At 42.7% G+C, this 27887-nt stretch overlaps 1 protein-coding gene across 1 annotated transcript; it reads left to right on the top strand.

The window, feature by feature from the left end:
* Positions 1 to 18739: 18739 nt before the first annotated feature.
* On the top strand, positions 18740 to 23136 carry SHISA3 (shisa family member 3). Its single transcript, XM_035004419.1, has 2 exons — positions 18740 to 19064; positions 21662 to 23136. Exons 1-2 carry the CDS (start codon positions 18788 to 18790, stop codon positions 22099 to 22101), a joined length of 717 nt encoding a protein of 238 aa, XP_034860310.1. The 5' UTR covers positions 18740 to 18787; the 3' UTR covers positions 22102 to 23136.
* The last annotated feature ends 4751 nt before the right edge of the window (positions 23137 to 27887 follow it).

Here is a 27887-nt window from a genome sequence, read left to right as displayed (position 1 = left end):
ACTCTCAGAAATGAGAAGTCTCACACAGTGTTAGACTTTTTTTTTAAGCTTTATTAATAATTTAAAGGATGCAAGTAATTTTGTAATAGGTGAAGCAGGGGGAGGTCTGGGACCATTAATATCATTCTTTAGATCCTTTCTAGGCAATGTGTGAGATTCACATCACTTGAACGCAAGGAGGTCATTTTGAAAATGTCTCCATCTGTGCATCATCAATCCATAGATCTCAAGTTTGTTTACCATAATCAATTTTAGACAATCAGATATATCCTGCTAAAAGCATTCCATGAATAAAGATCTTTCCATTCACAAATTCCATTAATTTATTTGCCAAGGTGTCTACCATTAGTATGTTTACAAGGAGATTAGACTGTGTTCTTTCTTTCCTGGTGTCATTGCTCCTCATTCCCTAACTGGAGAGAGTGAATTACAGACCTGCTGTTTAACCATTTATTTCCAAGTGTCTTTATTAATGTGTATGGTGTGAGGTAAAGATCCAGTGCATTTTTTATATGGATAACCAGTAACAATCTCAGTAACATTTATTGAATTTCATGAAGTTTTTTTCATAGACTGTAATTTATATGAGATTCAAGTCTTTGGAATATGTGGTAATTGGAGATTTAATTTATGAATTAGTATGTGGTCAAGTTTTGAAATATTCTGTATGTGTTGGGGAAGATTGTGTAATGTGTAACTGTTAGAGAAAGGGTTCTATAACTGCCTAATAATTCAAGCTGGTTAATAGTGTAGTTTTCAAATTTTTACTTTGTAAATTTTCACAAAGATTTATTGTGTTCTTGACTTATGGACAATTAAAGTAGATGTGTTAAAATCTCCCAATATTTTATCTGCCAATATTCTTCTGTAGTTCTTCTCTATGCATGTGAAGGTTTCATTATTGAGTGTATACAAAGTTTAGAATTATCCTGTATCACTGGTGAACTTATAATGTATTGACCCTCCCATTTCCTAATAATGCTTTTGTCTCTAAGTTTTTCTTGTCTGATAGTAATATAACTATGCCAACCTTTTCAAAGTTAATATTTGTCTGGCCTTTAAAAAAAAATCTTTTTGTTTTCAACATTTCTAAGTCCTTATGTTTTAAGTGTGTCTCTTGTAAAGAGCCTATAATTAGTTTTTTTTTTTTTTTTTTTTTTTTGTCTCCCAGGGAGGAAGAAAAACAAACTTTCATTGTTTTAGTCAGTTTATATTTATTGTGATTACTGACATATGTGAACTTGTTTTTATCATTAATTTTTTCTCCCTTTCTTTTAGAAGTTGATGACATCTTGTGTTTATTTTTATTTACTTCATTTTTTCCCAACACTGGATTGAAAGTATGGATGCTTCTATTCTTTAGCCAGTACATTTGAAATATTATTCATATTTAACAAGTATGACTAACTAGGGATTAAGTTCATGTCTTAGCCTTTTTTCTGAACAATACAATTATTTTAGGACATTTTAATTTCAGTCACTCGATTTTTCTCTTTCTGGAAATGTCTTGTTTTTCCTTATTCTTGAAATATAGTTTTTTTGCTGGCTATACAACTCTAGATTAATTGGCATTTTTCTCAGTATCTTTGAGATTTTATTTTACTGTCTTTTGGCTTCCAATGTTGCTCTTGAGAAGTTGGTTGTAAGTCTAATTGTCTTTTCTTTTTTGTAGGTAATTTGCCTTTTCTCACTGCCTGCTTTTAAGCTTTTCTCTTTTTCTTTGGTGTTCTGCAGTACCATTACTATGTGTGTAGGTGTGGATTTCTTTTTATTTGTTCTGTTTGGTACATGTCATGCTTTCTGTATATGTGGACTTACATCTTCCATTGTCTTTCTGGAAAACTCTCAGCTTTTATATCTTTAAAAATTGTTTCTCCTTCATTATGGCTAGCATTTCATTCTGGGACTCAAAATAGGTGTATGTAAGACCTCTTGGTATATTTTAAAATCTCTTACTCCTTTGTTCATATTCATAGCTCTCTGTGTTTCACTCTAAAAATGTTTTGAAATACATCTTTCAGTTTACTAGTTCTCTCTCTCTTCACTTGTGTCTGATCTACTGTTTAACACATCCATTGTATTTTATGTATGATAATTTTTACCGTAAAAAAGTTGTATTTGATGATTTCTTAAGTCTAGCTGGCAATTTTAATAGATGCTACTCTCCTTAATTGCTTATTTTTTTAATTCCATCTTCTTTCTTTTGAACCCAACATACATATTTTTAAAATATTGTTTCTGATAATTCCAAATTCTGAAGGCTTAGGGCGTCTAAATGTATATTTGATTGTGTCTGATGACTCTCACTTATGGCATTTCCCCCCATAATGTTTAATTTTGATTGTGAGTTCATATTTGTTTGAAGGCAGTTTTCTGATAAGATATGCATTTGCTTCTTGTAGTTACTGGGGGATCTAAAGTACCTGGGACAACTTGATCCTTCCAGTTTTTTCCAGCCTAACATGAGAGGTTCCAGTTCAGCTCACGTGCCTTGCAACTAACCCAAAGCTTGGACTCAGCAAGACAGGGCTTGAGGGCAAATTTTGACTCTGCTCCAGAGGCCAATCATTTTCAACCCGTAGCATTTAGTGTGAGTTGAATATCACACAAGTGTGAATGAAAGAAATCTCCAAAGTCAATTTTGGAATAATTGTATATTCCAATTTTATCATTATAATTATAAAATTGGAATATTATAGGATTCCAAAGGAGTATAAGGAGTATAATCAATATACTCCTGGAAAAAACTGTTTTTAATTGCAGAAAGAAATGTCCAAGGATGAAAGCTTAATTCACTTGTGATCTTTGGCATCTGAGCTTTTTAATTAAAAAAAAAAAAGAAACTGTGCAATGACATTCACTCCAATACTAAGAAGTTTAGACTGTCAGCTAGGCTAAGGTGTGCATAATGTTCAGGGTGTAGGGGCTGCTTGAGAAGCCTAATTCTCTAGCTTTCTGCAAATCTGCCAAGTGACTATGGGGGCCTGGGCTCCCCAGGAAGAAGTTAATCAATATATTAAATCTCAAACTATGTTGGGGGAATTGAGTGAAAATGAAAATCTATTGAGAAAATGAATCAACCCAAATTTTTGTATCACATAAAAAAAACAACCAAATGATTAATTAAATAGTTCTCTATTGTTTTCATTGTACAGCAGTCTTATAGTACATAGACCACCCAGCAGATGGATTTAGACTCTGGAGTCGGTGAGAACTTTGGACAAGTTTCTTAAATTTGGAGTCTTCCCATAGGGTTGATGTTAACACGTGTCAGACACTCACCATAGCACCTGACACAAAGTAGCAACTTAAAAATTATTCACAAAGACCCTCCACAATAAATTCATAAAATGAATTGTCATTTTGTGACCTGTATTCAGGGATTTTCTTTTATTTTTTTTTAGCCTAGAGGAACAAATTAACTCAAAGCAAATAAGTTCATGTTTTTGATACAAAAAAGTGATCACAAAGTTAACTTTAATGAATCCAATGTTCACTAATAATCACCATTGTATATGAAGTTCGCCTAAACAGTGTTTCTTGTGTGAATAAGTTATTTTTCCTTCTTATAATGAAACCTCTAAGGTTTAGCTATACCATCAAGATGTTAGGATATTTTCATTCAATTAACTTAAATGATGTAATGTGAAAATGAATGATAGCCAGAAGGCTGATGCCAGTGTAATTCTGGTGAGAAATTATATTTCACACATTGGTTTATTTAGTTAGAATCTTCTTTGGGTAATAAAAATCGTGTTACATAGAAATTAGTTGTATCTAACCTCACACATACTGTCATAAATGACTCTGGCAAATCCTATACTCTGAGTGACAGTGACAAATCTCCCAGAAGGCAATTTTACAGTAAAATAGGGCTATCCCAGACCCAGTCAGGATGAGGTGTTCTTTGTAGCTGAATGTTCCAAATACTTATTTAAAATAACAAAACATTGAACATTTCAACTATTTGGATTGGAACATTTTCTAATTATATCATACACTTCTTTTTTTTTTTAAATTCTTATTTATTTGAGAGAGAGAGAAGCAAGCATAAGTGGGGGAGGGGGCCGGCAGAGGGAGAAGGAGAAGCAGACTCCCCACTGAGCAGGTAGCTGGATGTAGTGCTTGATCCCAGGACCCTGGGATCATGACCTGAGCCAAAGGCAGACACTTAACTGACTGAGTCACCCAGGCGTTTCCCCTTATTTTTTTCTTGAACAGATTTTATATGGATTATGATGTAAACTTTTCTTAATGACCCATGATGCATCCTTGTGGCCTGGATGTTAAGGAATCAGACCTAGATCTTGGTATTTGAATTATTCCTTCACTCCTCGGTTCACTTTTTATCTTATGAATTTGCCAAAAGCCCTAGGCATAATAATTCTAATGACCTGTGACAAGACATTGTTCTGGCAGGAATAACATCTAGATCAGCAAAGATGGTGGTTTCAGCAGAATGATCTCAATCTTGCAAGATCTTTCTCCTCTTGCCATTTATGCGGTGTCCACCATGATCTGACCTCTGTCATCCAAAGTGGAGCCAGGAAAGGAATTCAGAGGACTGGTGAGGAGGCATCAAGAACTGTGACCCTGTCTTCAACCATTTCTGTGGCTCAGTTGACTGTATTTTGCAAATCTGGGAGGATGTCACTCGAAATGTGCAGATCATATACTCATTGTTTAGTGCAGGTTTGTGATAGCATTTCTCCTAAGTGCCAACAAGTAGGGAGGGAGCTGGTAAAGTCAGTAAGTTAAAACTGGGCCTTGGTTGCTGCCATTGCTACATTAACTTGCCTCATAAATGGGAAGAAAGAGGAAATTAAAATACCTAAATTTAAAAAGGGTATCTAGGATAAAGGTTGTCAGAATATGGCTGGTGGGCCAAATCCAGCCCACTCCCTGTTGCATATGGCCCACAACTAAGAATGGCCTTTACCTTTTTAAATGGTTGAAAAAAATCAAAAGAAGGATATTTTGTGACAAGTGAAAATTGCATGAAATTCAAATTCCAGTGCCCTTAAATAAAATTTTTTTTGGAACACAGCCATGCCCATTCACTTATGTTCATCTATGGCTGTTTTTGTGCTACAACGTCAGAGTTGAATAGTTATGACAGAGACTATGCAAACTGCAAAGACTATAATATTTACTATCTGGCTTTTTTACAAAAAGGTTGCTGGCTGCTGGTCTAGAAAAATAAATTTTCTTTGTCTTCTGCCTAGAAAATTCTTTTTTTGAACTGAGAAGTAGAGCTATTTCCGTGCTTACAAAGCTTATAAGCCCACCCACTCTTACAAATAATGGTGAGGAATTCTCCCAAAATCTCATGGTGGGAATACCAAGGATGTATGTGTATGTGCATGTTTACGTGTACAGACACTGTAAGTACTTAAAAGACCCAAATGTACTTCAAGTTGACCACCACATGTAATGATAATTATGAACATAAATTATTCTTATAAAAGGAGAATAAATATTAAATTATGTCAATAATTTAAACGAGAGATCTTAATTTTTGTAACTTTCCCCCTAACCAGGCAAGGGCATCCATTTGTATCAAGGCGTTCAGAATTTGTTAAAACAAGAAAAAAAGAGAAAGAAAAGGTAATGCCCAGGTTTAGACTACCAAAATGTGATTTTTTTTAAGTCCCTAAAAAGACAAGGGCTTTGAAAATCTTGAGGATATTTTAAATTCCTTAAGCTCTCCTTTACTTATTAAGACCTATGCCTGTGCAATGTCAGGCTTGTGACAAGTCGTTGGTAGAAAGAATTCAGTAAATGATTTAAGGGAAGACTCTGACCCATGGGGAAAAGGAAAGCATGCCCCCAGGGGAGTGTGGGTAACACAGGGATACCCATTTAAGAAAAGCAATTGGTTTCCTGTCTCACATTTAGATCTTTGATCCATTTTGAGTCTATTTTCGTGTGTGGTGTAAGAAAGTGGTCCAGTTTCATTCTTCTACATGTGGCTGTACAGTTTTCCCAACACCATTTGTTGAAGAGCCTGTCTTTTTTCCATTGGATATTCTTTCTTGCTTTTTCGAAGATTAGTTGACTGTAGAGTTGAAGGTCCATTTCTGGGTTCTCTCTTCTGTTCCATTGATCTATGTGTCTGTATTTGTGCCAGTACCATACTGTCTTGATGATTGTAATACAGCTTGAAGAATTGTGATACCTCCAGCTTTGGTTTTCTTTTCCAACATTACTCTGGCTATTTGGGGTCTTTTCTGATTCCACACAAATTTTAGGATTATTTGTTCCAGCTCTGTGAAAAATGCTGATGGTATTTTGATAAGGATTGCATTGAATGTTTAGATTGCTTTGGGTAGCATAGACATTTTAACAACATTTGTTCTTCCAATGCATGAACATGGAATGTTTTTCCATTGTTTTGTGTCTTCCTCAATTTCTTTCATAAGTGTTCTATAATTTTCAGAGTACAAATCTTTTACCTCTTTGGTTAGGTTTATTCCTAGGTATCTTATGGTTTTGGGTGTGACTGTAAATGGGAATCATCAAAATCCTAGAGGAGAACACAGGCAGCAATCTCTTCAACCTCAGCCACAGCAATTTCTTGCTAGACACGTCTCCAAAGGCAAAGCAAACAAAAGCAAAAATGAACCATTGGGACTTCATCAGGATAAAAAGCTTTTGCACAGCAAAGAAAACAATAAACAAAACTAAAAAGCAACCTACAGAATGGGAGAAGATTATCACAAGATAAAGGGCTAGTATCCAAAATCCATAAAGAACTTGTCAAACTCGGGGGCACCTGGGTGGCTCAGTCGTTAAGCGTCTGCCTTCGGCTCAGGTCATGATCCCGAGGTTCTGGAATCGAGCCCTGCGTCGGGTTCCCTGCTCGGTGGGAAGCCTGCTTCTCCCTCTCCCACTCCCCCTGCTTGTGTTCCCTCTCTCGCTGTGTCTCTCTCTGTCAAATAAATAAAATCTTAAAAAAAAAAAACTTATCAAACTCAATACTAAAAAACCAAAAAATCCAGTCAAGAAATGGGCAGAAGACATGAACAGACATTTCTCCAAAGATATACATATGGCCAAAAGACACATGAAAAACTGCTCAACATCACTCAGTATCGGGGAAATACAAATCAAAACCACAATGAGATATCACTTCACACCAGTCGGAATGGCTAAAATTAACAACTCAAAAAACAACAGATGGTGAGGGTGTGGAGAGAGGGAAACCCTCTTATACTCTTGGTGGGAATGCAAACTGGTGCAGCCACTCTGGAAAACAGTATGGAGGTTCCTCAAAAAGTTAAAGATAGAGCTACCCTATGGACCCAACAATTGCACTATTAGGTGTTTATCCAAAGGATACAAACATAGTGATTCGTAGGGGCACATGCACCCCAATGTTTATAGCAGCAATGTCCACAATAGTCAAACTATGGAAAGAGCCCAGATGTCTATTGACAGAGGAATGGATAAAGAAGATGTGGTGTATATACAATGGAATATTACTCAGCCATCAAAAAGAATGAAATCTTGCCATTTATAATGATGTGGTTGGAACTAGAGGGTATTATGCTAAGTGAAATAAGTCAGTGAGAGAAAGACAAATATCATTTGATATCACTCATATGTGGAATTTAAGAAACAAAACAGATGAACATAGGGGAAGGGAAGGAAAAATACAACAAAAACAGAGAGGGAGACAAACCATAAGAGATTCTTAACTCTAGGTAACAAACTGAGGGTTGCTGGAGGGGAGGTGGGTGGTGGGATGGGATAATTGGGTGATGGGCATTAAGGAGGGCACTTGATGTAATGAGCATTGGGTGTTATATGCAACTGATGAATCACTAAATTCTACCCCTGAAACTAATAATACACTCTATGTTAACTAAGTTGAATTTAAATAAAAAAAAATTTAAAAAGAAGCAATTGGTGAGACAAGTGTGTTCTGGTTACTCCTTTTCAAGCCTATTTGGGACTCTTGGGGGAGAGAATCATGAAGTGTGGTCTTGCTCCAGGGTGAGGAAGCCAGTTAAAATGGCAGTGAGGGGTAGACAGAGAGATTGAGTTAGCATTCTGGAACCTCTCTTGGCTCCTGTGTACTGTGGAAGGATCTAAAAGGTTCCTCATGCTGCATGGGGTAACATGGAAAATAGCCAATGTGCTGTCTGGACGGTTGCCATGTTGAGGGGGATTTACCCCATAGTGAAAGACCAGGGATCAACTGCTCAAGACAAGCTAGACCTGAGCTGGGGTCCAGGGAAGGGTATTCACAGTAAAATATTCACTGGTGAGAGCCAAGATGGGGCCTGGGAGGGGAGGGTGATGGGCCTTTTCCAAGAGTAGAGAAAAATCCACATGCTTGCCAACCACAGACTTCTTCAATGGACTTATTCCAGAAATCAGGTCAGACCAGCAGCCCTGCGACAGGTAACAGTGAGGATCTGGAGACCAGTGTATGCATTCTAGACTCTCTCTCTCCCGCCGTCACAAGCTGAGGTAAGCTGTTTCTCTTCTTCACCCCTTAGGCCAAGAGAGGACCAGGGGGCAAAACAGCCCTGATGAAGAAATGAACTTCAACTAATTGAATAAATAACTCAAAGGAAGCAGCTTAAACTAGCCTAATACATCTTTGACTATTTTAATTCCATTCATGACTCACACCCATCCTTCCCCCATATGCACACCTAGGAAGGTCAGTTATGGAAAATAGGCAGCTACTTTTTCTAGAACACGTTCTTTTTTAAAACATAGGAATAGTAATGTGCTAAGTATTTTGACCCTTTTTGCTCCATTCAACGTATTCAACGTTGTGATTGCAGTTTTGTTCTAAGCTTGACTTTCAAATGTTTTGATCATGCCCTTCAGTAAAAAAAGTTATTTCATACCACTATCCAGAACATATATACTTACACATATATCTGAAATAAAATGTCATCAAATCAAACTTACATTATTTTTGTGATGTATTCTCTACTTTGTATCCTATTCCATCTTTAAATAAATACCATTCATGCATGTATCAGTAAATTAATTTCATGACCCACTCAATGTGTTCTGATTCACAACCTAAAATATACTGTCCTGAAGTCCTAATGAGGTGAATAAAACATTTGCTTTTTCATAGTATAGCTCCCGATGCTATGCTTTTGTATCATCCTATTTTGATAACCTTACCAACCAACCTCTCCTCTCCACTTTCAGGCAACATTTATTAAAGTTGCTTCCATAACATTTACTGTAGCAGTCAGATTTGCTTTCAGTTATATGTGATCAGAACCTAACCCAAATTGGCTTAAGCCAAAAGTGAATGATCATCTCATGTAACAGGGAAGACCAGGATAGTGTGAGCTTCAAGCACAGCGGGATCCAGGGACTCCAACATCTTGGGTCTCTCTTATTCTTCTCTTGCCTCTGTGAGATGACTTTCTTCTCAGTTAGGCTTACTCTGCAAGGCAGGGATTATGTCTCTGACTGCCTCAAGCAAACATCTCCAAAGTTCACAATTGAGAATGAAGGGATGCTCTCCTCAGATCTCATGGAAGGACTCTAATTGGCCACGCTTGAGTCATGTGCATCCCCCTGAACCAATCACAAAGTCTGGAGAGATAAGGAATTCTGATTGCATCGCTAAGATCTGCTGTCCAACCCTTGGCCAGGAGTGGAGCTCCATGACTGACAGTCCGTCCAGGTCCACATGGAATGGGGGAAAGTGGGGTACTATTATTAGAATGAGGGGAGGAATTCTGCTCAGGCCAAGAGAAATATCCTGGGAGATAGGAAGATATAGAAAGACAGGCCCTTGCATTTATTCTGAATCTTTTGCATAAGATTTATCTTATTTGTATTCCTTATAAGATAGCAAACAGTTTCTTCAAAAGTGAATTTTTATTTAAGTTAGTTTAATATTTTTATAATGATAAATCATTTTTGTGGAAGTAGGTTTTCCCCACCATTTGTTTGTGCTACATATAATGTGACCAATTCATTTGAATATGACCATCTGATTTCTACATTTTTGTTAGATATAAAATTGAATTGAACTTTATTCAGAACTGTTCTTTTGGCATTTAAAAAAGTAAGACTTTTCCTTACCCACGATAAGACTTTTGTGATATCTGGGTATAATGAACATTCTCTGTTTTGTTTTTGTTTTAATCTAGTTGAAATGTTTTTTTCTAGCCTTTCCCCCACATTTTATGAAACCATTTTGTCAGAATTTCTAATGTAACAGAAATGCTACATGAGATGTAGTTATTGGTAGAGAAAATAGTAAAAGTGTTGCTATAATTGCTCTCACAATTTTGAATTTAAAACTTGACAAGTTTTTTTTTAATGATTTCTTGGTATTAAGTTTCCATACAATAATCTAGTACTTCTATTTTCAAGAAATTTAAAGAGATTGGATCTGCATATTTTCCCCTCAGAGTGTGAGTTTTTAAAACTACCTTTTTTTCTTCCTTAAAAAAAGTACTGAAGACCATATTTTATTAATTATATAGATATCAGCAACAGAAAATAATAACATATGCCACATAGAAATCTTCAAAATTCCTCAAATACTGACTAAGCAGGAATTTGTATACACAATCTACTCTGTAGGTGTGTTCTAAACCACCCTTGTGCATTTTTTTTTTAAATTTCCAGACACTTGTTTTTCAAATTTGCTTCTAATCTTCATAAGACTAAACTTGTACTCATGTGGTAATTTTCTGAAAGGGAATTTGTTATAGGTTAACTTAATTTAGTAAAAATAAAAAATAAATATAAACATTTTTATTTACACCAAAAATATCAGAGATAGGCTGATTAGTCATTATAAAACTTACCATGGGATTCTTCTAAGTAGCCAATCAACAGAAGGTATATTAATTTATATAGATAGGTAGATAAGTAGCTAGGTAGCTAGCTAGCTTTGGGTGATTGAAACATGCTCATATTATGAAAAAAATCATTGCTAACAAAGACAAATACTACACGTTTATAATAAAAGTTAATTTAAAAAAGGCCCTGTGTGGGGGCATAAAGCACTCTTATTTTATCTAAACATTTTTAATGTTTTATGGGACTTAGCATATTTTATCTATTTTTATTTCTTATTAGTTTCATGGGTAGAATTCAGTGATTCATCAGTTGCATATAACACCCAGTGCTCAGTCCATCAAGTGCCCTCCTTAATGCCCATCACCCCATTACCCCATCTCCCCCCACCCCCTCCCCTCTAGCAACCCCGTTTGTTTCCTACAGTCCAGCGTCTCATGGTTTGCCTCCCTCCCAATTTTCACCTTATTTTATTTTTCCTTCGCTTCCCCTATGTTCATCTGTTTTGTTTCTTAAATTCCACATGAGTGAAATCATATGGTATTCGTCTTTCTCTGACTGACTCATTTCACTTAGCGTAATGCCCTCTAGTTGCATCCACGTCATTCATGAAGCACTCTTACCAATAAACTACATTTAGTCCCATACTTTGTGATTTTTTTATGCCTTCTTAGGAAGAGGGTGTATGTGTGTTGGTGGGCAGGGCACATGTAGGTAAGGAGATTGTTTCCTGCATTGCCCATCTTCAAGAGAGCTAAGGTTGCCAAATAGATAAGTTCTAAATGGAAAATGCCACTAAATAATGGCACATAAACTAAAGAGTTACTGACTCCTAGTTTTTTTATATGCTACATTGGACGAGCCATGCAGACAGCTATAAACGGGGTCTGTATTTCAAGCCCAGTTCAAGGGGAGAAGCCAAAGAAAAATGCTAAGGGTGAATTTTCTTCTTATCCTTGATTACAGAAAGTGTTTTAAAGAAGTAGAAAATAAAGTGATTGTACAGAATGAACGGTTGGATAAAATCAGGTGGTGGAGTAGGCAAAGCAGAAAGAACTTACTTTCTTTACAGTTCCGAGGATAGGGTGAGGGACACATGAGCGCTAGATATTAGACACTGATATTTACAAAGATAACACCGTTGACCCATTTGCTGTAGGAGTGTTATGACGCTGAGCTCATTTTCCAAGCTGCATATTTGACTGTATCTGTTAGAACCAAGTGCTCTGGCTGATGCCCTCAAATAACTCATAGCAGGTGTTTGCAAGCCAAGGTCAAGTGTGTGTTCTGTATTCCTGAGACAGAGGAAACTTAGTTGACCCACAGGGTGGAAATTAGGACCTTTGCCTCATCAGGCCCTCGTGTCACCAGCAGATCTAACTAGATACAGGCTATTTGAAAAGGAGAAAATTTAAAATAAAAGGTAACTTTGACAGCAACCATATAGTAGCTTTCCAAAGAATTCCATATGATTTACAAACTTTAAGTGTAAATTAAAAAATTTTTAAACATTTTATGTGGTTGGTAAAGGTGAGAAGGGGAGTAAGAAGACAGAAACAAGACAGAAACATTCTGTGTTTCTTTGTCCTCTAAAACCCGTTCCCCCCACCAAAAGAGCACGTGGTGCAGTGTAGCAACTTCCCATGTTTCCAGGGCTGATTCCCTTTCCGAGCTGCTCTAAGCCCTGCTGAAAGCCAGCTCCTTGGGGAGCCCCAGGAATTGGGGCTGGCCTCCCTTCACTCTGCAAGCACTCAGAAGGAAATGCCCCTTACTGAGAAAGGGGTGGTGCTGGGGGGAACCCATCTACTGTCGAGGAAGTTTCAATTAAATACGGATGCCAATTAATTTAATTTATATTTCTGCATGAAAAATGTCATTCCATTATACCTACACTGGAAGGATGCCAGGAGCCCAAGTTAGTAAATTACATCTCTACTGACATAATATGGAATCACAGACTAATCGGATACTTATTAAATGCCCACCTGTGCTTGGGGCTGCACCTTGTGGAAATCCAGCTGGAATAGAATCTGTCCAGCAGGGCCTATCCCTCCACTGTGATCATCTGACACCCACCCTCATCCCCTACTGCTCCTAGCTTTGGGGCACGTCTCAGGAGAGCAACTCTAAAAGTGAATAATCAATATTCAATTGCCAGTGGTTATGAATGGGCACATTGAAGAATAAGGGAATGAATGATGGAGCACTGTAAATAATCCACTTAAATTCATCAGGGCACAGGCCCATTCTGGTGAGCAGGAAACTTGCCATGATTATTTGACTATAGATTCAAACCAGCTGGTGGTGGGTAATACCTACTGTTTCTGAGGCCCCGAGCTTCAGACTGCGATGTGTTCTATTTTGAATTCTTACAGTAATCTTTCAAGAGAAGGGTTATTCTCTCCCATTCCCCTCATTTTAGAGACATGATAGCTGAGATTCAGTAAGCTGAAGAAAGGACCTTGCTCAAGGCCATGGGATCAGAAAGAAGGCACACTCAGAAACCCAGACTCGTCTGACTCAAAGCTAGAATATTCTTTCTACTGTGCTGGCTGATTTTCTCCACATGATAGCTTTCTTCTCTTGGACAAGTGTCCTCACTGCCTCCACGGAGGACGGAGTATGGCTGGTGACTGCTGTATGCTGTCCATACCGATACCCCAGACAGTTCTTGATGAGCTACATTTACAGTTAAATTACAGAGGTTGACTCTTACAAATCCCCCCTGCCCTGGAAGCTCGCCCTGCCCTCCGCTGGTCACTCCCAGATACTCACTTGCTGCAGTTCTTTATAGTAGTGAGATGGATGTCACTCAGTTGTCACAAGTTCTCAACCAGTCATCTATTGTTTACAGTTATTTACTCAACATTTACTGAGCACTCACTATGTACCAGGTGCTCTGTTAGGTTCCAGGATATAATCATGAAAAAGGAGGCCAAACTAATGGGGAAGACACGTGCCCTATCACGGAATTACAGTGAGGTGTGGTAGGGGCTATGACATCCCTAAGGGAACACGTTCCTTTTGTCATTTATTCCATCACTCACTTATTCCCTCTGGACAATTTACTGAGCCCCCAGGACGAGCGGGGCAAGAGGCCCGCTCTAACAGGTGTGAGCTGGGTCAAGAATAGACGCGGAGGCTGCCAGCCAGGTCTGCCCCGCCCCTTCCTGCTCCTCCCCTTCCCATCTCGGCCTCCATCTTGCACTGCAGGGATCCTCTTGTGTAAGGGTTAGCTTACCTTAGCCTGGTTTACAAGTTTTTAACCACCTGGTCCTAGGGCCACTTGATGACCAGGAAATGGCTTCTGCAAACCCTAGAAGCAAAAGCTTGAGTCTGTTTGAGGAGGGACTGCTGGTGTCTTAAGGCCCAGAGAGTGGTGTAGAAAGTGAGGAAATGGGCTTTGGTTGGGTCCCTTTGGCTCCATTTATTCCTTGCCCTGTGGGTGGGGACAAGGGTAGAGGAGGACCAGAGGGGCACAGAGGATGGCCCTCAGACCAGCAGCCTTGGCGTTACCTGGGAGCTTGTTGGAAATGCAGAATCTCTGGCCCCTCCATAGACCTTGGGAATCAAAACTTGCATTTTAACAAGGTCCCCAGGTGATTTCTATGCACCTTATGGTTCGAGAAACACTCTAAGGGCACTGTGTCTAATCCCCTCTTTATAAATGAAGACTCTAAGGCCGGCTAATGCATAGGGCAGTTGGAAGGGCCAGCTGGGGGCTGGGCTGCTGGGGGCTGGGAGTAGGCTTCTGGGCACCTTGCTATTCTCTAGCGGTGGACAAGTGCCAAAACAAATTTGAGGAAGAATACCTTTCCAGTAACTCAGATTGACAGGGTCCTGGAATAAGAGATTTATAGTGAGTGATTCAAGGAAGAAAATTCCATTAAGTCTTCTGCAAAGTTAGTGATAAGAAATCACTCCAGAAAGGAACTTGAGAGAGGGTTGAGAAAATTTTTGTTTTCTATTTTATTTCCGGATCCAATGCAAATGATCCGGAGGGGATTTCCAAAGCCAAAGTGAATTGTCCTTATTATTAATTAATGAATTTATTCATTTATTTTCACTTCTACATTTCTTTGGCTTTTTCTCCTCCTTTTCTTAGTACATTTTGATTCCAGTCCTTTCTGATGCATTCATTTTGCCTTCTTTTTCTTTACTTCTCTGCTTTTACTTTTCTCAAATCTTTCACTCTGCTCCAAAGACTTTAAGACAAGGAGAAGGAAACAAGACAAAGTTTAAAAGTGGTCCAGTGGTAGTTTCATGCTGCTATTGATTCTTATCAATTAAAAATTAAAAGAAAAACTTGTGTATGTAGTTTTTCTTCATACATAAAAAATAGAAAGAATTGCATTTTGATTGTACAAGTACCCTCAGTGCAGCCAAAATGATTAACATATTACCAGTTATGTTCCAGTTGCTTCTGTTCCATCTTCCATTTCCATTTCTCCCCTACCCTCTCTTTTTTCTCTTTCCTCCCTCCCTTCCTTCCTTTTCCTTCCTTCCTTCCTTCCTTCCTTCCTTCCTTCCTTCCTTCCTTCCTTCCTTCCTTCCTTCCTTCCTTCTTCCTCTCCCTCCCTTTCTCCCCCCTTCCTCACTCTCTTTCTCTCCCTCCCTCTTTCACTCTTTCTTTCTCTTTTGCTGGTGTTAATTAAAGCAAATCCCAGACATCATATCGTTTAACTCATTTCCTATAGAATTTCCTGGAGGCAGAGCCACATGAGAATGTAGGCTGAGGAAATGATCCCTTATGACTGTGTTATTCACCAAAATATGGAATTTGTGTTACTGAGATAAGGAAAAATATAGAATTTCCAAAACCTCCACATAATACCCCAGATGGTATAGATTTTATTTTCCATCTCCATGTCTTCCCCTAGAGTCTTCTCAGGGGGGTCTATAAGAACTTTTTAATCTTCCTTTACTATTAAAGTAATAACAGAATAATAGGGGTGCCTGGGTGGCTCAGTTGGTTAAGTGACTGCCTTCCGCTCAGGTCACGATCCCGGAGTCCCAGGATGGAGTCCCAGGATTGAGTCCCAGGATTGAGTCCTGCATCGGGCTCCCTGCTCGGCGGGGAGTCTGCTTCTCCCTCTGACCCTATCCCCTCTTGTGCTCTCTCTTTCACTCTCTCTCTCTCAAATAAATAAAATAAAATCTTTAAAGTAATAACAGAATAATAGAAAATTTGGATGTTTATAAACCTAAAAAGAAATGCATATTCTTTTCCTATTCACAAAGAGCATCCTGAGGACATCACTTCTGCAGTTAAAATTTGTCAGTGTAAATTCGAGGAGCTCTCCTATGACAAAGAACCACATTTCCCCGGCACCCCCCCCCCCCCCCCGCCGTGGGCACGCTCCCTGAGCTGATTGTTGTAATGGTTTAACGGCACCTGGATCTAGATAAGAAAGCATGACACACAGTTCCTCTATGTTCACACACATCAGATCTATGGAGTATCAGGTAATTCGAAGGTTTGGTTATTTTCCCCTGGTAAACATCCAACTAAATTCGAGTAAAATGCCCTCTAAATAAGTCAAATAGACAGGGGCTTTGAATGAAGGAATTAATTATAGTTGGTGTCCTAAGGAAAAGAATCCCACTGTGGCATGGAGAATGTAATTAATGGGAGGTAAGTGCCAACAAATCACTCCTTAAAATATTAATGCTATCAAAGAACAGCTGGATAATGAGAGAAACTTGACCCTTGGGGGACTAGCAAATGTTGCTGTTGCAGAACTTTTTGCAGTTGTGATGTAATGGAATTCCTTTAAATTTAACAAAAATAATATAAGGAGGTGTGGTTCTGGGAAAGTTATTAGCAGTAAACATGTCTTTGTAGTTTTATCATCTTATGATCACTAGAGCTCACTTTTGCAGTGGCTCGAAATGACCTTTTCCCTTAATTGCTCAGGATATATACAATCCAAACAACACTCCTAAAAAACAACTTTAAAAAAACTTTAAGTTTGGCAAGAACTTTTTTTTTTTTGCAAATAAAAACATAGTATCCAAGAAAATTTTTGCAAAAACAATTTTTCCGTATGCTTAAGTCAAGAAAAACTGTACCATTGTTTGTGGATAAAAGCCAGAACTTAATTTGGTTTTACTTAATAGCTTATTATTGTCCCTAGAAATATCTATTTCTAAGAGAGCAAGAAAGCTAAATATTTATACAGTCCTACTTACCATCTGAAATGTTGAGCATTATTTTTACGTTTTCATAACTAAATGCTAATCCTAATATTTAAAAGCAGAAGTCAGAAGTGATTCTTTACTTGGAATATATTTTAACTTGGATTTAAGAAGAGAAACCGTTTTATTCGAAGTTAAAAAAAAAAAAAAAAAAAGCTCTGAACCGACTGGGGACCACGGGGAAGCTGCGGGCGTGGTAAATGCTTTTGACCGCACCCTTTTTATTGCTGGTGCACAGCAAACTTTTGTCTCCTTTGTTTCACTCAACTTGCCAACATCTAAATCAGTGACGCGGGCATTCAGACCGTTTGACAAATAGGTTGAGAGACGTGGAACATATTCACACACACCAGCAAACGATGAGAGGAAGTTCAGGATGCAGTAAAAATAAATGCCTGAGTTTAGCCTAGGTTTCACATAACACCAGTTTCATAAGGCACTTACGCCGCTAAAGGAGCGGTGCCCCTGAAAATAGCACACAGGGGACACATCATTTAAATAAATGTGTTTCTTTGCCCGAACAGAAGTTCAGATCGGCTCAATTATCATTAATTTTGTTCTTTTATTTCCTTTGTGGGCGTGAACGAAGTCGTGCTCTTTGAGGGTTTTCGAGCTGCCCTCGGCTGGTGGAGGTGACCGGCGATTCTTCACCCGGCGGCACGCAGGTTGGGGGGGGGGGTGCATGTGTGTGTCTCTTGGCGAAAACGTGCCGTTCCTCCTAGAAGTGGAAACTTTCAGGTGGAGAACTAAGTGCAAATGTTGGCGGCCCCTTAAAATCATGTTCGGAACCCTTAGAGCAGGTGTCGCAGGGTCGAGTCCGGAACTGTGCACCAGGCGACACGAGATTCGACAAACCTCAGTGGTCGCGCGCGCCTTTTCTTACGGTCGTACAAAGCACTCGCGCGCCTCCACCCGCGGGCCAACGCGCGTGGATGGCCGAGGACATTCGGCAGCCGTCGCCCTCGCTCTGCGGAGATCTCTGGGCGGCGTGGGCGGGGGGCGGGAGCCTGCTCCCCGCAGGCCTAGAGTCCGTTCCCGGGAGAGCGCGGGGGGGGGGGGGGGGGAATGGCGGAGAGGGGGGCGCGCGAACCCGAGAACCTCGGGGACGGCAGCTCGCGCCGTGCCCGCGGTGATTAGCTCCAGCGGCGCGACCCGGGAGGGCGGACTCATTCTGCACCCTCGCTGTCTCCCCCCCCTCTTCCTTTTTAAAGGACGCCTTGCAGGCAGAGCTGTCAGCTACCCCGAGGCCGTTTGTACTCGGCCGCGGCCAGGCTGACTCCGGCTCCGGAGGCAGACAGGGGCGGGGGTGGAGGGGCCGCGCGTCCCCGCGCGCCCGCACGTGGGGATCTCAAATTCTTCCGCCTTCGGGCTCCGCTCGGGACCCGGCGACGGCCACGAGGAGGGGCGCTGTGCGGCGCGGGGGTCGCCTGCCCGGGACGCGATGGCTCCCTTGAGGAGCGGGGCGGGAGGCGGCCGAGGGCTCGGCGCGCCCTTCGCGCCCGCCGCAGTATGAGACCGGCGAAGGGCGGCAGCAGCCTCCCCAGCAGCAGCCTCCGCCGGCGCCTCCCGCGGGCCCTCGCCCCCTCGCCCCCGCGCACCATGCAGACCCCCGGCCTGCGGAGCCCGCGGCGCAGCCCCTGCCGCCTCCCCGGCCCCTGCTAGCCCGCGCGAGGGGGGGGGGGGGCTCGGCCGCCCGAGCCGCGCCCCGGGGAGGGAGGCGGCACCGCGCCGCTCCGCGCTTCGCTCTCCCGCGGCGTCCCCTCCCGGCCGGCCCGGGCGCCCAGCGGCGATGGGGGCGCTGCTGGCGCTCTGGCTCCTCCTGGGCTGGCTGCGCTGGAGCCCGGCGGGCGCCCAGCAGTCCGGAGAATACTGCCACGGCTGGGTGGACGTGCAGGGCAACTACCACGAGGGCTTCCAGTGCCCGGAGGACTTCGACACGCTGGACGCCACCATCTGCTGCGGCTCCTGCGCGCTGCGCTACTGCTGCGCGGCGGCCGACGCCAGGCTGGAGCAGGGAAGCTGCACCAACGACCGCGGCGAGCTGGAGCCCCCAGGCATCACCGCGCGTAAGTGCGGGCCCCGGCCCCCGCCCGGCGTCTGCGCTCGGTGGGGCGGCCAGGTGGGGGCATCGAGGCGGAGCGGCGGTCGCGCTTCGGGTCAGGCGCCCCAGTGCCCTTGCACTCCCGATTCCCGCCACACGCGGTCTCCGCGGGGCAGCCCCAGGAAAGTTTGCAGGGCTTGCACCCGGAGGCCCCGGGCGAGACAGCTGGAGCTCGCGGGAGCGCGGGAGGTGAGGGGAAGAGCTACGGGGACGGCGCCAGGTCGGGTTGCGGTTTTCCAGGGCGGTGGGGGCGCCCCATGGTGCGTCCTGGTCGCTCCAGGAGTTTCGGGGATTGCCGGCGGCCAGAGACCGCAACTCTTGGGGCGCGCTCATCTGCAGCCCCGCAGGGCCCAGGAACTTGAGCCACGTTCACCGCCGCCCCCCCCCCCTTTTGGTGGATCTTTGGTAGCGTTCCTAAGCCTCTGCCTCGTTCTCCCGACTTCCTTTCATTTCTCTGCATCGAATTACCCTCTCCGGCCCACCCCCTATTGTCACGCCTTTCAGAAATGCCCAGGTCCTCGAGGTGGAGATTCAGAAACCAGGGTCGCAGGGGCTGTCCGCCCCCTATTCTCGTGTCGGAAAACACGGGTCAAATTTCCGCTCACTTCAGAGCGGAGTAAAGCATGACCCCAGCAGAGGAACTTTACACCTAAAAAAAAAAAAAAGAAAGAAAGAAAACAAGAAAAGAAAAAGCTTTCCACCTGAACGGGAAGTCAGGGAAACCGGTTAGAGCTCGAGGCGATGGTTTTACCGCCGGGAAACCGGGGGAGCGGGCGGAGCTTAGAGCCGGTGACACCCCAGAACTCCACAGCGGGGGTCTGAAGCGGGCAAGAGAAGGTCCGCGGGAAAGAGAATTCATGGTGCCCAGAGTCCCCCCTCCGCCCCAGCGCCACTCGCCAAGAGAGTAATAACCCGGAGGAAAGGGGAGCCTGCTCTGCCTTAGAGCTCCATTACACTCTCGAGGAATTTAACTTTGAGCGTCAAAACTCCCAATCTGGGGGATTGGCGAAGTGGTTTCTGGAAAAGATGCTCAGGGGAAAGCAGGGAACTCTAGGCGGTCCTCGCTTGTTACAAAAAGATACAGACGCTTTCCCCTGGCTTACTCCACTCACCCTGGGGGACCCGGTTGCTCTGCAGAGTGTTAAGTGTCGACGCGCAGTCTGCAGCGGGGATTCCTTCCTGGGCCTCCCCGAATCCGGTTTGTTGCGGGGGCCGGGAAGGGCAGCAGGAGAGGGGTTCGGCCCCGCACTCACTGAGGCGGGATCGGCAGAGCTCTCAGGGACCTTGGCTTGTGGCTCTGCCCCTTGCCAGCTGTGTAACTTGGGCAAGTTACTTACCTGCTCTGGGCCCCGTCTCAACTCTAAAATGGGTATATTGTTCTCAGAGGAGTTGGATTGTGGATTGAGTGAGAGTGTATGAATGCTTAGCACAGTGCCCCCGAATAAGTGGTTAGTCAGTCGCTTTCCCCTCGCCTTGTGCTACTAAACATGGCAGAGTGGATGGGAGACTGAAGAGCTTACACCCAGGAACCTACAGAACCTCCGGGTTGATAGTTACCTGTCAATCACTGCTTGTGTGTCTTTGGGAGGGTCAAAAACAAGTATGTTTCCACATCTGGAAAACAGAGCTGACCATGTCCACCTTACAAGAGTCTCCACGGAACGTGAATCGGATAATAAGAAAGAGTCAGGCACACTGTAAGGCTTTGGTTAAAGCAAGTTTTCTTTCTTTGGCCTCTGAGCTGGAGGTTGTATCCGGAGGTGGCTCTATCAGACAGGGGAGACCCTTGGAGTGTCCCCGGGGGGGGGGGGGATTTTATGTCTGCCTTGCACAGAGAGAAGGAAATGGGCTTGCTCTGTCTGAGGGATGCTCTCACAGAAAGCCACCAACACTAAGAACTGTCTCATGACCTGAGGTTTGGCCTGACCTTCCCAGAGTTTGGGTGGCAGTTGAGGGGCAGAGGTGTGGCAGCTGGAGTGGGCATCCCAAGTCGTTTCTGGGAAGAAGTATCCAGAGATGACAATTTCCGATGCAGTCAAGACACAGTTAATTGGGACCCACTATGGATTTCTTTATACCATTCTTTCCTTAGTCTTATAATGGGGGTCTCCCTTTTGGCCTGGTTCTCTTTGCTTAGATTGGAGATTCTTGGATGGGAGAAGAATTTTTAGCCTCAGGGATGGGCCAGAGCCCTAAGTGCCCCCACCATGATAAAACTACCCAAAACCTGGATTTAAATCTGGAGTCGAAGTGACCAAACCACTCACCCTTCCCCTCCCTTCAGAGCTTGAACAGGAGGGTAGATTCTGTTCCTTCTGATTTCCAGATGTGCAATCCAATGGCTAATTGCTAACAGAGGCTCCGGTATCAGTTTGCTTCCTTCCCCCGCTAGGAGCAAGAGTATTCAGTCATCTCAGTTCGCACTTCAGAGATTCCCAGTAACAAGCTCCCAGAGCCTGGGCTGACAAGGGTGGTCCTACTGAGCCGCTTACCTCCCATCGTGAGCTGCCTGGAGTTTGGGAGACTCTTGTCCAAACACCTGTGTCTGTTTTTACCTTTTAGAGCCCGTCTATGTTCCCTTCCTCATCGTTGGCTCCATCTTCATTGCCTTCATCATCCTGGGCTCCTTAGTGGCTATTTATTGCTGCACCTGCTTGAGACCCAAGGAGCCCTCACAGCAGCCGATCCGCTTCTCACTCCGCAGCTACCAGACAGAGACCCTGCCCATGATCTTGACTTCCACGAGCCTCAGGGCACCTTCCAGGCAGTCCAGCACAGCCACCAGCTCCAGCTCCACCGGGGGCTCCATCCGCAGATTCTCCTTTGCCAGAGCAGAGCCAGGCTGCCTGGTGCCCTCATCGCCCCCACCTTACACCACAGGCCACCCAATCCACCTGACGCAGCCATCCGGTTTCCTGGTGTCACCCCAGTACTTCGCTTACCCACTCCAGCAGGAGCCCCCGCTGCCTGGCAAGAGCTGTCCGGACTTCAGTTCCAGTTGACAAGCCACAGCGATAGTACGCCTGGAAGACAGGTGGAGGGCTGTCGCCATTGCCCCAAGGACTTCCGGGGGAATTTGCCTTGAACCCCGCAATGTCCTGGAGGAATGTGCTAGGAAAACACGGCGCCATCTTAGTCCTGGGCTTCCCGGCTCCAATCACAGGATGGGTGTGTTACAGAATTGCTTTCTGGCTTTGAAAACATGGTGATTATTACATTTCAGTTTATGCTACTTTTATTCCAAATACGCAGCAGTTCAACTTTAAAGTTGCAAATTGGCTGAAGATGTGTAATTGGACAGCTCAGCTATACTGTTTAGAAAAGGACTACGCGTTCTTTTTTCATTCTAAGTTGTTCAGTGAGTCATAAAACAAATCTGTACATCAACAAGCAAAGAAAAACACCTGGATGGTAATTATTGAAGGTTCTTTTTAAAAAAATTAACAACTCAGCACCCTGAGGGGACAGTTGAACAACCTATTTATGATTCGGGGAGCAACCTAACCATGAATAACATTAGCATTGTGAGAACAGTTACTTTTTAAATTAATAACTAAATTTTGTTTAAAATATAAGAGCTTTTTCGGAATACAAGATTTCAATAACCACATGAGGAGTTTAAGGTTTTAAATATTTACTCAGATATTCATTGTAACACAGATCTTATGTAAAAGCATTTCCCCCACCCACCTGAGGGAATATTTATTGCAGACTTTTTGTTCAACAACATTTAGTGTTTAAAGAAAGTTGGACAGTTGAGTCTTAAAACCTTTATTTGTAAAATGAGTTATGTACAAATGTAAAGATTTGTAACTTAATGTATTTACCCCATTGACAGTACTAATTATTTAGTAGTCACACTGAAATTTTTTATATTAATAACTATGGAGTTCAGAGTCCAGCTCTTGGTTACAGTCACCCAATATTACGTATATTAAGTGCCACTGAATTCCATGTCTGAGGATTATACATTTGGGCATATATCCTGCTGGGTTAGAATAAATAAAATATGTTTTTGTGAAACCGATTTGAAATTTTACATCAAAGCGCTTCATTTTATCTTCTTAATGATACTCTATTCAATAAAAGGAAATGTCTTTACTTAGCACTTCATAGTTTGAAATTAAAAAAAAAAATCCTACATTGATTTTGAATTGCATCAAAAAGCGCTTTTCTGCAACCCGGCTTGTGAAAAGCAGCGAAGGAAGTGAATTTTTATAGATTGAAAAGTCGGGACATTTCTCCTAGGAATCTGGATTTCTGGCTTCTTGGGACACCGGGAAGATGCGGCATGGAGGGGCCTGTCCTGCCATGGGATCAGGCCGGCCCTTTTCAGACCAGGCGCTTGCCATTTACCAGCCTCCTGCCCGGTCTTCCCAGCTTGGCCCCATTCCCTCCATTTTGTAACATACCTCGCCCCTGTGGGTGTTGTTTGGGAACCCAGGTTTATATGAATTCATGCTACCATATGTCACCCTCAATAGCTCCTTTCATTTTGTAGTTTTTAGAAAATACAATTCACTTTTACAGATCTATTTTATTTTTTAAGTAAGCTCTAAGCCCAACTTGGGGCTTGAATTCAGGACCCTGAGATCAAGAGTCACATGCTCTACCGACTGAGCCGGCCAGGTGTCCCTCAGTAGTCCTTTTAAAATAGGGCTACTTAGAGGTAGAGTTCTGATCTAAGGGACTTGCCATGTGGCCTTGCCACTTTGCTTTCCAGCCGAGGAAGCAAGTTTGAAGATACTGTGCCTCGGCCCAGTCTGATGGCAGAGGAGCTGTGACTTCTAGTGCCCTGCTTTCTCCCATGACTAAAATGGTGACCTCAGCTATCCCATACTCACCAAGACAAGACATGAAAGCAAGAAAGGGAGGGAGGGAGGAAAGAAGGGAAAGAGGAAAGGCTTCGCAGTAAAAGGATACACGTTTGTGAGCATGCTCCAGAGCACATGCCTGTCATTAGCTTGGTTTTATTCATGTTTGTTACATACTGCTCCTTTGATATTTTTAAAGTTAACCTCTACTGGGCTCTTATGAGCCAAAAACTATTCTAAATACATATTTTTAAAGATTTATTTATTTATTTTAGAGAGTGAGAGAACATGGTGGGGAGGGACAGAGGAGAGGGAGAGTCTTAAGCAGACTCTGTGGGGGCTGAGCTCGGAGGCTGACGTGGGGCTCGATCTCAAGACCCTGAGACCATGACTGAGCTGAAAACAAGAGTTGGATGCTTAACTGACTGTGTCACCCAGGCGTCCAAAACTATTGTAAATATTTACATGCACTAACTCATTTTATCCTCCAAACTGCAAGCAGGGAAGCATTTCAATTCCTATCTTACAGACTTGGAGGAGTGAAGTAACTTGCCCAGGGTCCCAGAGCTAGTCAATACCAGAGCTATGTGCAAAGCCAGATTCAAACAGCGAGGGGACACCTGCGTTGAGGTTTTGACGTTTCTGTGCCACGAAGTCCAGTAGGGAGTAAAGCATGAAGCCCAGTTCCTCTCTCTAAAGCAGTAATTGTCAACTCTATTGGGCCCAGTGAGCTCTCCTTAGAATAAACATTTTGTGCCATCCCTTTATCCTAAAATGAAATTTATAAGGTACTATTACTCCATACAGATACGATTTTTTAAAAAAATCAATGCAATGTTGCTGTGGCAAATAGAAAGGAGAAAGAAAAGGAAAATAATTTATTTCAAAATGTAACAGCTTCAGGGGCACCTGGGTGGCTCAGATGGTTACGTGTCTGCCTTCAGTTCAGGTCATGATCTCCAGGTCCTGGGATCTGGTCCCATGTGGGGCTCCCTGCTCAGTGGGGAGTCTGCTTCTCCCTCGCCCTCTGCCTCTCCCCTGTTTGTGCTCTCCCTGTCTCTGTCTCTCTCAAATGAATAAATAAAATCTTTTAAAAAATATGTAGACCTAATAAAGGTCTTCAGTAGACCTAACAAAGGTCTCGGATTCAGACCTCCATGCAGAATCACTGAGATGTGACGGTTCCAAACCCAGACTGATGCAGGTTTGCTAGGCTGCCAACTCATCCATCCTAACTCCATTGCGGCTGTTAATGTGATTTTTTTCCAAACAAAGCAAGGTCTGAGCTCCTTTTGGTATTCACAGTAGTTATATATCTGGAAAATTCAGTGTATTTTAAAGCAGTGCAAAAGATACTTTACAGGTAAAATAGGATTAGGGGTTTCCACCTAAAGGAAAGGTGGGACATTCCGAAGTCATGCTGATGGTCATCAAGTCTTTGTTGGGTGGACCATCCTATACCTTGTAGGATCTCTTTTAAAACTGAGTCCTATTCCAATGGATACCTACGGCACACCCGTCCCCGTACCCCAACACTGTGGGGACACAGGTGGCCCTACACAATTCCACAATGTCCTCTAGAGGGTGGAATGGCCTCCACTGAAAATCATCTGGTTTGTCAGACTTCTCTAGTGGCTGTACTTTCATTTGCCATCCCTTTGGGAAGCGGTTCCGTTAGGCAAAATAATGCTAAGGAATTCAGAAAGCTCACAAACTTCCTGCAAACCTCCCTTCCTTAGCAGCGTGCTCCAGTTAATCAAGTTAATGGGCAATAAGTTGTTTAAAATTAGGGAGACACTGTGTCCTCATTGTAACATGGCTTCAGTGACACTGAATCAAATCATAGCCCCACCTACTTGTTGACATACTGTGCATGTCTTTGGACTTCTCTCTGAAAGATACGTAGCTAATGTTGCTTACAAATGCAGGGTAATTGGGCCATCCTGCAGCAGATTTCCAGAAAGTGGCCATTCAGCAAGTGTTTATTGGACACCACCTAAGGGAGGCACTGTGCTAGGGGTTGGGAGTATCAAGATGAATAAAATGCAGGTCTGATTCAAAAAGCCTCTGTGTTCATGGACTCAGGCATCGCTGCAAGTCCTTGTGATAAGGTGTTATAGATGCTCTATGAGAGAAGCACATTATCTTTCCTGCTTTCCAGAGGAGTTCAGTCATGTAGGGGAAAATGAACCCAAAAACCAACACTTTGAATTCATTCTGGTAACTGCAATGATAGGGGACATATAGAGTGCCTTGGCAACACCTCACTCATCTGGAGGGGATGAGATTGGACCCGAGCCTCCGGATGAATGGGACGTGAGTGAGAAAGACTGGGTGGGGGAGGGAGAAACCAGTGCTGGGAATGAGGGGAAGAGCGTATTAAGCAAAGTAAAGAACTGGTAGAAAGGCAGAGACACACCCACGGCATAAATGAACAAGGAACATTCTGGAAACTAGACGAAGAATTCAGAGTGAGGGTGGAGAGATGGGCAGGGTCAGTATCCGAGATCTTGAAAACCATGGTGGTAGGCTATACACCAAATGCAAGGGAGAACCTTGAAGGCTTCCATGAGGGAAAGCAGCTTGATCACATCTCCATTTTAGAAAGTTTAGAGAGCAAGGGTCACGTCAAATCACCTGAAATTTCCAAAGAGAGGCTTGCCACAACTTGCCACAACATCAAAATACAGCGGAAATTTGGCTGATTAATGCTTTATTACTTTCACAAAGAATGAGTCCTAACATCCTAAAATCACCATTATTTTGAAGAACGGAAGTTCTACACTTTGAAAGGTACTTATGCAAATAATGGGTGCTATTTACTAGGCACTGTGTGTGTCCCGAGTGCTTTATGAATTATAACATTTAATCTCCACAAGCCTGAAGTAGGGGTTTTCATCATGCCTGTTTTGCAGATGAAGAAGTCAAAGCAGAAAGGTTAAATGCTGTGCCCAAGTTCAGACACTAATAGCAGAGCCAAGATTCGAACTCCGGCGGGCTGTTTTGAAATTCTACATTCTTTAGGACATATAACTTACTACATGCTCCCTCCCCAGTAGAATGAACTTTCTAGAATTTCTAGAAGGCCTAATTTTCTCAGGAAAAAAACAGTCAACCTGCTTTTCAGAAAATCTTCTGGGGAAAACGTGTTAAATTGTACACATCCTATAGATATGATATCCTATAGAATAGAGGACATTGTAACAGTCAGATTTTGTGCTATATTATGAATCACAGCATATAAAGCATGAATAGAAATATTAGATGACAAACATTTCTCCCTTTGCACATGAGAAACTCAGGAGACCATGTGACCTAGCAGGGATTTTGAAGTCATAGTGTCTGGGTTAATTTTCTAGCTCTGTCACTTATTATAAGCTGAATGACTTTGGGCCACTTATCTTCACTGTGTCTCAGTTTTCTCATTTGTAAAATGGAGATATTAATGGCACCTTATTGCATAGGGTTGTCTTGAGAAGTTAAGAAGTTAGAGTCACCGTCTCCAAAAACTTGCATTCTAGTGGAGAGAGAGCTGTGTAGTAGGTTAATGATAAATAGAAAGCAGATGATCTACCCTAGAACAGAAACAAAAGGCTAAGTATTGTGGGAGGTTAGATGTAACTGTTGATTGGAGTGCGGGGAACAGAGAAAATGGCCCCATGGTTTGATGGAATGAGTCCAAGAAAATCCATGGCCCAATTTGATACCTGGCCAACTTCTCCTTGTTGCCAGGAGTAGAGCGCTCTCCCACCCCGTTGGGTATTCATGATCTGTACATTTATTATCTGCTTTAGAAAAATGTATTTAATACAGTTGCATTAGAATTATTCATTATAAAGCCAACACTTTTAATTGTCCAAATGAATAGATTATTCCCTCTTATTTTCCCCACCTATTTATTTTTTCTTGTGCTATTATTAGTTATGTCATATAATGGAGAATTGGCCAGATTGATTTAAATCCATAAGAAATTT

This window comes from Mirounga leonina, unplaced genomic scaffold, assembly GCF_011800145.1.
Source record: "Mirounga leonina isolate KUSES-001 unplaced genomic scaffold, KU_Mleo_1.0 Mir_129, whole genome shotgun sequence".
NCBI lineage: Eukaryota > Metazoa > Chordata > Mammalia > Carnivora > Phocidae > Mirounga > Mirounga leonina.
This window is presented reverse-complemented; position numbering and strand designations above follow the sequence as displayed.